Source organism: Echinops telfairi, unplaced genomic scaffold (genome assembly GCF_000313985.2).
Source record: "Echinops telfairi isolate 266 unplaced genomic scaffold, ASM31398v2 ScPeMD7_7468;HRSCAF=8506_0, whole genome shotgun sequence".
Taxonomy (NCBI): Eukaryota; Metazoa; Chordata; class Mammalia; order Afrosoricida; family Tenrecidae; genus Echinops; species Echinops telfairi.
The window spans coordinates 58,784,357-58,794,035 of NW_022111369.1; the positions used below are offsets into that span (position 1 = coordinate 58,784,357).

The following is a 9,679-nucleotide window of genomic DNA, read 5'->3' on the forward strand; positions in this document are numbered from 1 at the left end:
GTGCTTAAAAAAGTTATTCCACATATATGAATGATAGCTTTCAGGATGATTTCTGGGTAGTCCTAAATAGGAAAATAACACATACAATTGTAACTATTTCCAGAAAAAAATTTAAAGTTCCTTTTCCTGATTACTCCATAAAGCTATTAAATTATGTGGTCTTTAAAGTCATGAAGCTATTTAAATTAAAGGCATTTTGTGTAGTAAAAATGCTCAATATATGCCAGGCATTACTTTAATTGCCTTTACATGGATGTATTAGCTATTATTATGTACAATATCTATGGAAATACTACTAACAATCTCATTGTAACCAATTGAAGAATAGAGACATTTGGTAAGTTTCCCAGTCATTAAGCTCTTAGAGTAGCTGGGATTCAAATATGTACAGTATGTGCACCTATATACTTCAGACTACCTCTCAAACTAATAAATTATTAAATTGATGATACTGATTTATGTGTGAAGCTCCACATTATGTTAATTTAGTCATTCAAATGAAATGGTGGCTTACCGTATATACTTGTGTATATGCCGAGTTTTTTCAACACATTTTTAAGCAGTTTTGTGGTAAAATTAGGTGCCTCAGCTGATATTTGGGTTGGCTTATATTCGAGTATATTCCTCCTCTACTTTTCCTAGATGCATGCAAAGTACACTGGATCCCAAAAGTTCTTTGGTTGTCACTAATGCTGTTATTTCATATAAAGTGTTTGTTGCTAAAATATATTTGTATTTTTATTTGCCAATAAGCTAACCCATAGTGAAAATGCACTGCAAGTTTAAATTTTAACACAAACTTACTATGCAAAGGTCTTTCCAGTTAGCACTCAATGAATTAGAAAACCTTCAGAGCTTGAAATATAAACATTAACATTATATTGTGAAAAGCGATTACAATTTACTTTTACAGAATGTTGCTTAGTTTACCCTACAACATTAATTTTAACCTTGCCCTAAGAATAATTTGTGTGTTTTTTTTAATAGCAAAAAAGAACTGTAATGGGTTGGCTCAAAGTTATATGACTAACGAGTGGCCAAACCCAAGTTGAATATAGATCTGATTTCTGTAGTCCATCACTCTACCAGTACACTTTGTTGTCATCACAAAAATGAAGATTTTTTTATATAAACTTTAAACCTCATCCCTAAACAGTAATCATACTTTACATATTATTTTATTAAGAATATTTCCAAATAAAAAATTCAACATATTCTAATGTAGCTTACCTACATATTCATCCATGTTAAAAGTCTTCACAAACTTAAAAGAAAGGTCTCCATTTTTGTGAAATTCTATTAATTTTTTATAACAGCCTATGGGTGTACTCCCTAAAACAGATAATTACATTTTTAAACAACTTGAAAATCTGTTTTTATAGAAACTTATCTGCATTGTTTTAGTTATCAGTTATCCTGTTTTAAATTTACCAAGCAATTACTCTCAACACAATTAACAAGTATACATCAAAGAATTTGTCTCGTTACAAAGTACCTTATAGTTTCTGTAAATGAATGTGCTAGATAGTATTATTCATTGAAATTACCGAAGTTGAAAACAGATATGACTTGTATAATTTGCTGAGTAAACCTTGATATCTACCACTAGTCATTAAAGTTTGAAAAACTAGTTCCGAATTACTGGGTATTTAGTCACTAATAAAGACTCCAGGATTGGAATCAGTCTAAAGAGCATATTTAAATTAAAAGAAAATTTAACATCCCATTTTGTCTGTTGGGGGGGAAAAAAACTTTAGAGGATTTCTAGTTTAAATGAAGCACAGAGACCAAGTGCTGACTACTTCATGAAACCAAAGGGAACATGGAGATGAATTTAAATTCTGTCCTTCTTTTCATTTCTGAAACTGACAAGGATTGAGTGAAGAATTTAAGCTTTCACAACTGGAGCTCCTGTTTCTTATTTTGTATTGCTTTCAGTTAAAATGTATAATGTAAAGTGAGAGAGAGAGAGAGAGAGAAGTATGATTTTAGAGAGAACTTCTAAGAAATGGGATCTTGATTTTTAATAATTTATGTACCACACTTTTAGTTTTACTTGCTTGATAATGTGATTTCTTTAAGTTTTATAAAATTAACTAGTATTGAGATTTTTTTTAAATGGTGTTGTGTGATGATACAATAAAGATAAATGAATTTAGCTATTTGGAAATTATCTCCCTCTTTATTTTCCAAAATGCTTTGGTTTTCCCTTTTACCTCCAAACTAGACGGCTAGGTTGACTGCACTTGTAACAAGCTAGCTACCTGGCCCTTCCAATCCTGGTTGGAGTACTGAGTCTTATTTCAACACTATATAATTTTACATATACATAACATAGAATGATAAGTTAACAAAAGCAAGATCAAATTCATTGCCCTCGAGTTGATTCTGACTCATGGTGCTCCTTTGTAGTCTCTAGTAAAAAATATTAAAGAAGTTAAAAGTAATGAACAGATGATCTGCTATTTAAGATGACAGCTACAAAAGAAGCTTTAACTATTAAGGAGCCCCAGTGGCACTGTAGAATAAGCGCTGGGGTGCTAACCACAAGGTCAATGGTTCAACGCTTTGCGGGGGCAATCTGCTCTACAGGAAAAAGATGAGGCTGGCTGCGCCAATAGTCTCAAGAAGCATCAGAACTGACTAGATGCAATGGGTTTTTTCTTCTTTTTGGGGGTGGTGGTGGTGTAAACATGAAATACTATATAGACTGAGAACAGAAAAATAATAGAATGTTTTAAGGTAAGCATTTATGTTCTTTTTCATTGAAATTAATAATTTAAAACTTATGTTGTCAAATTTTAGAATTCCTTCTTAAAAAACTATAGTCTGTTAACATAAAATTTGCCTGAAAAAGGAAAGGTATGTTTTCTCATCTTCCTTTCCAAAGGCATGAACTAATCTAATGCCTCTTATCCCAGTGTTCAAAAAAATAGTTATAGGATTCCCTTCTTAATTTAAGAATATGCGATTAAAAAGTGAAGTTATTAAAACGGGAGTGATAAGGATCACTTTCATTTCTACTTTTTAATCAAAGTGGCTGAAGGAGAAAAGAACAATGATGAAAAGAAAGTTTCGTTTTAATGTTTTCTTTGTAATACTTAGGTACTAACATAAAACTTAGCAAGTGGAGTTTCCTATGGTTCTGTCTTGGGAGAGAAACTCCCAAGAGAACTCCAACAACCAAGACACAATAAGTAATATGGTAAATGCCTTTCAGAAAGAAGGCTGGAGAACCTGCAGTGGACCAAAGAAAGTCTGTTTGATGATGATGTGATAAAGGATCAAAGAGGATGATCTTTCAACTGAGTGTTAAAAGGGGTGAAAATCCAAGTCAAAAGTGGATAGGGTTTAATGAAAAACAAGGAAATGAGGGAAGAAGAAACGTCTGACGATGATTCAAGAAAGAATCAAGAGATGAATTTTGAACTAAGTGTTGAAGAAGAGGTAGAAATCCAAAAGTCAAAAGTACGTAGGGGAGATGCCACATACTAGATGCTGTGGTGATTGATGCTTAGTAGAAAATCAAAATGCTCTTTGTCATCACCATTCTAACTCTATCACTATGTTATCTCATGCAAACCTTGGGAGTCTACCATTATCGTTCCCATTTTGAAGATTGGAAAGCTACATCAAACAGTGAAATGATAAAGAAGCTAAGAATTCATATCTAGATTTGTATGTTTCCAGAGCTTATATAGTCTTCCCTCTATTATATACTAGCAACATGAGTTAAGAGGCCAGCCAAGTTCTACCCTTAATTGTCCTAGCCTGGTTCAGTACAGGAGAGGGGTGAAGGTAAAACTAAGAGTGAGGTCAGGCCAACAGTCTTGATATGTCAGGCTCATTAAGGTCATGTAAATGAAGTGTATATCAAGCAGAGATCAAAACCAACACTCACTCCCATCGAGTCAATTTCAACTCATGGTGACCCTATAGACAGAGCAGAACTGCTCCACAGGTTGCCAAGGCTGTAAATCTCTATGGAAGTGGACTGAACATCTTTCTGCCACGGAGCAGTAGTGGGTTCACACTGCTGAACTTCAGTTCAAGCACTTTACACAGTGCAGTACTCGGATGCTTACCATGTTCTGTGGAGAGATAATTAGAATAAAAATGGTACTTGCCATTACAGATTTGCATGTTCATGAATCAAAATCAAAGGGAGTGTAAGTGCATTGTCAGTAGTCAAGAAGAGAGAAAAGTCAAATATCTCTACAAAGGATGCCTTGCAGGTGTATTACGAGGCAGTTATGCTCTCCAAATTATAGCGCCAGTTATAAATGTAAATACATGCATGCATTTAGTACTGCTGCATTTATCACTAACGACATTTCACCCCTACACTCATACCATTGTTTATTTCTACATCATAACTAGGATGAAGTTATAAGGGCAACTATCCTGAGTGTAATTCAGGTGTATAGTATGCAAATTCATACAAAAATCCATGTTCAACCACCAAACGTTAACATCAGAAATGGAAATGGTACAAAATATAGCACTAGTATATGTAATTTTTACAAACTCTTTACAAACTCTACTTCCCTGGAGCAAACAAACAAAAAAACCCCACGCAAAACCAAGAAATTTCTTGTGCTAAAATAGACTATTCATGAAAATTACCCAAGTTGTAAAGAATTATGATTTGTACCTTACATGAAGTTGGCATTTATGGGAGGAACAGGATAAAATAGATTTTTAAAATAAAATATTCTTAGGGAAGCCTAAATTTAATAAAGTACTTAGAATATTCAAAGTACTTGCACATATGCTGTCTCATTTGAACCTCAAAATAGCATTAGATATCCTTATTCTACAGGTACAGAAACCAAGGTTCAGGGATATGGAATAAAATGACTTGTCACCAAGAAAGTATTAGTTCTGATTTCAGATCAATAATCTTTCCTATGGAAGTGATAAGTAAACACGATCACATACAGTACCATTAGATCATAATACTATTTTTAAAGAAGATCCTCTACAGTCTTAAATGCAATAAAATATGCAATTAATGCTGTTTATTCAGTGATAAAGACATAGCAGTCTTCATGTTTCACTTGAAATACTTCCAGAACAGAAGGAAAATAAACAGTGATATTTAGAGGGCTAATTAAGAAATTAAAAGACTATGTGGTAGATAAGGACAAATTAAGCAATAATTACATGAACTTCAGGTCTTTAATAACCAATAAGACTAATCTACTAAAACTTACATGAATAGGGAAAGGAATACTTCTAAGAAGCAAAGAAAGAAAGATCCCTACAAAAAGCTGCAAAAAATACTAAGACAATTATTAGTTAGGATATATCCTACTGAATTTTAGAGTCATAAGTAACACAGAAGCTGAACATAATAAGAACTAAATTTAGGTACTAAATGATTATTTATTTCCAATATTCTTTTATATAATAATATACTCAATCAGAATTACAGCAAGAATAGAAAAATATTTCGCTAACAGAAGCCCTACAACGCTACCACCATGACTATCTAAAATGGAAAAAGTAGTTTATTACCTGTTGGTAAACCCAGGGTAAAATATCTGTCCTGTCCAGGTTTGAACTGAATGATACGATTACAGATGTATTTGGCTGCCCACTCACTGGCCATGTCATAGTTATCAAGAATGACAAGCCTCATTATGACGCAGCAGCACAACTTCCAGGAAATGAAGTTCAGTCCTGAGAAAAATCCATAAAAGTACTTTCAGTAATTTAAATATAGAAAAACAAAAATATAATGTACTGACGACTCGAGAAAGAACACTACTTGAAAAGAACAGGCATTTTTACAATCAATCACATCTCTATGCTTAACACAGTAACAATAGCTATTCTTTTTTTAGTAAATCCTAGGCCCAGAGCAGTGGACTAAGCCATGTAAATGCAGGTTAAACAACCATGAATGCGCAGTTTTAATAGATGAGGAAACGGAAATCACACAACTTAATTGGGGTCCCAGTAATAGTACCAGATTCGAAGCAAAGCATAGTGATTATAAAGACACTCCACTCCCTCTATAAGGATAACATAGCTCACTAACACAACCCTAGTGTCACAGTGGCTGGCGCAAGGTTAGCAGTTTGAACTCAACACCTCCATGGCAAAGATGATGCTTCTTGTTTACATAAATATTATAACCTTGAAAACCCAAAAGGGGAAGCTATACTCTGAGTCAGGTTTTTTATTTTTAAGACAAAAAAACGTGGCATTTATTTCGTAAGCATAAATTAATGATAGTAACATTTCACTTAATAAAATCAAAAATGCTCCCAATAAACAAGGTAATAACCAAGTCTCCCTTTTGTTAAGTAGCATTTTATAAAAATTATGTTGGTTGTGAAAATTTCAATCAATATATGGAAGAAAATTATTTCAATCCAAATTATAATAGTCAGAAATTATTTTCATCTCTCTACGCAAAATATTTACAGGTAAGATTTTTTTAAAAATCACAACTACAGTCAATTCTGACTCAGAGCAGCCTGATAGGACACGGCAGAACTGCCCATATGTTTTTCTGTGACTGTAACTGTTTATAGGAGTGGGAAGCCTTACACGACTGAAACTCTTTACAGGAGCAGAAAGTCTCGTATCCACACCCCACTCCTTACCCCCCAGTCAGAGGCTGATGATTTCAAACTTCTAACCTCACTGTTAGCAGCGCATCTTGTCACTCACTGCGCTATCAGAGCCCCTAAAGGTAGGATATACAGAATAATTTCATAACAATGGGATTATATTGGATATTCTATTTTTATTAAAATGTAATATATAATTTTACTTGAATATAACAGCAGAAAAAGCAAAGTGAAAAAAAAACCTAACGACCTCTTGTAGGAAAACAATGTTTTTTCAGAAAACAGTTTTAGTTCCCAGAAAATACCTCTAAGTGTAAAAAGAAATGGTAATATAAACATGAGACTGGTGACGTCTTTACTATGTGAATTCATTTTAGATAGTCCAACCACCATTAAAGTTAGTCAGCATTCATACACTTCTTGGCATCTCTTGTTTCTCTAAGACAGAGTAGTTGTTGATAGGTGCTATCAAGTCAATCCCTACCAATAATGAGCCTACGTGACAGAGTAGAGAGTTCCACCATGAAGTCTTTATGGGCACAGATAACCTCATTTTTCTTCGCCAGAACCACTGGGTGGGTACGAACCGCTCATCTATGAGTTAGTTAGCAAGAGCCCTTAGCCACTGTGCCACTAGCACTTCTTCTGTAAGAGATATCACTTTTATATCAAGACTTGTAACATTTGTACTGTGTTGTTTGAATCACAATTTCAAGATTTCAATGCCTAATATGGATCAACCACCAACACTAATGATTTTACAACAAAGCTTCAGCATTCTTGAGTTATTTACCCATGTATTTTACATAGAGTAAGAGATCAAATTGTTGAGGTTGATAAAGTAGGTCTTATCACAATGTAATCATGTTCAAAAAGAACATTTGGATCCTAAAAACAACAAATGTCTCTAAGAGCTTAATGATCTACAATCCTAAATAATTACAACTGCCATGATCTTTAATTCTGGCATAGTAGCAAGAGTTGCCATATTTGATAATTTACAAAATAAGTCATAAATGCAGCCCAACAAATTGGCTTGGTCTCCTTTTACATTCATCAATAATCTAAAATCAGAAGCAATTTGAGAGTTATACCAAAGATTCAGGAATATTTGCTGACTGTTATGATTACCGAGAGAGATTTCTAAGAAGAAGGGCTTATTAAACGTCAAGGAGCTTTACCGGTAGTGCTATGGGTTAGCTATTGAGCTAACTGATAGGTCAGCAATTTCAATCCACTAGCTACTCTGCAGAGATAGAATTCTCACAGATTTACAGCCTTGGAAATCCATAGGGCCTATAGGGTCTCTGCTTCTCATGGACTAGACAGCAGTGAGTTTGGTTTTGGTTTAGTTATTAATTAAATCCCTAGTGCTTTTAAGTATTGAAAAGCAAGGATGTTACTTTGAGGACTAAGGCGTTGCTGTCCCTGACCCAAGGCATGCTATTTCCCATTGTCTCATATGCATGTGAAAGTTGGACATTGAATATGGAAGACTATAGAAGAATACATGCATTTGAATTGTGGTGCTGGAGAATACCGAAAGTACCAAGGACTGTTAAAAGGGCAAGCATATCTGTCTTGGAAAAAGTATGGTCACAGTGTTCCTTAGAGGCAAGGATGACAAGACTGCATACTTATTTTGGGCATGGCAGGTGAGACCAAGGACATCATGTTTGGTAAAGTGGACGGATAATGAAAAAGAGGAGGCCCTGAAGAAGGAGTGACACAGTGGGTGCAACAATGGGTTCAAACATAAGAATAAGGAAGAGGTAGGACATGCTAGTGTTCCCTTCTGCTGTGTGAAGGGTTGTGATGGGTGAGAACCAACTCGATGGCACCTAACAAGTTTTGTAAACACAAAAGATGTGGGCAGGGGCACTAAAGGACTTAAAGAATTCAAGTTTCAGAGGCAGAAATTACCATTCTCAATTTTCAGATGAGAAAACAGACTCAAGTAATTCACTAGCCACATTATAAGTGGATTAAGATATGGCGGGTACAGGATTTTCTTTTTTAAGGTTGCCTGAGTCCTATATTCATGCCTCCAATGTAAGGTTTTCACCAAGAAGCTTATCAGTAAGAACTACTTGGAATATTTATCAAGAAAAGACCCCCAGGCTCCTTCCTCAAAAGATAGGAGATGGGTTCCAGCAAATCTGTACTTGTGCAGATATTACGTGTGATTCTTTTAAGATTAAATTAACAGACATGTTTACTTGGTAGCAAGGAGGTTCAAGCAAATCTGTCAGACCAAGGTGCAAAGGAAGTTTTGTTCTGTTGCTGTTGTTTTGCTTAACGATGAACAACAGCTCAGTTCAACACTCTTTCAAATATCGGAATCATCTTATCCAACCCAACCCAAACCAAACCCATTTCGAAGAGTTGAAATCAGGCAGGGTTTTGAAGAGTGCAAATCTTTAGGGTGCCTATCTTTTTCCCTTACAGCCGCTGGTGAGTACCAACTACAAACCTTCAGGCCACAATTGATGGATGTATGGATTGTATGAGTCCCTAAGGGAAAAAAACAACAACAAAAACCTTCAGGTCAGCAGCCTTCACTTGACCCACAGGAAACGACAAGGTCCTCCCCGGACTTGCAGAAAAAAACAGGGGCGTCTATCCTTCCTTCTTTTTCCCAGCCCTCCAAGATAAAACAAACTTGCTGGGGGCTAGGAAGTTTCCAGCATCCCGACCTGACGAAAGTCAAGTCACGACCCAGGCCCGCCCCGCTCCCCGTCTTCTCTCCCCGTCACGAGGGGTCAGAACTTGGGGGCTGGAGCGGATCCTTCAAGGAACACCGTTCCTGGCGAGGCCGCGATTAGAACCCGGCGCCCACTAGCCCCAGCCGAGCCCGTTTCCCGCACGGGAGCCGGGGGCAGTGGGAGCGCGCCCGCAGCGCACGGACCCCGCGGACGGACGGACGGGTCTGCGGTCCCCGCCGGGACGGCGGCTGTGGGTAGGCCCCGGCACTCGGCAAACGATAGCGAATGCAAACGAGAGGGCGACGGTTACTCGTTTCTCACACGGGTGGGGAGGGGCGTCAGGAGGAACGCGCCAGAGAGGTCGGCGGTGGGGACCCCATTCTCAGGCTT

At 36.4% G+C, this 9,679-nt stretch overlaps 1 protein-coding gene across 1 annotated transcript in view; it reads right to left on the bottom strand.

The window, feature by feature from the left end:
* The window catches only part of GNPDA2 (glucosamine-6-phosphate deaminase 2), a 24,016-nt gene that overhangs the window by 14,102 nt on the left and 235 nt on the right, over positions 1-9,679 (bottom strand). The window contains 3 exon segments of the mRNA XM_030888510.2: positions 1-62; positions 1,231-1,332; positions 5,521-5,685. The exon segment at positions 1-62 is cut by the window's left edge and continues 7 nt beyond it. Of these exon segments, the coding sequence (XP_030744370.1) occupies positions 1-62; positions 1,231-1,332; positions 5,521-5,644 (288 nt within the window). The 5' untranslated portion in view covers positions 5,645-5,685.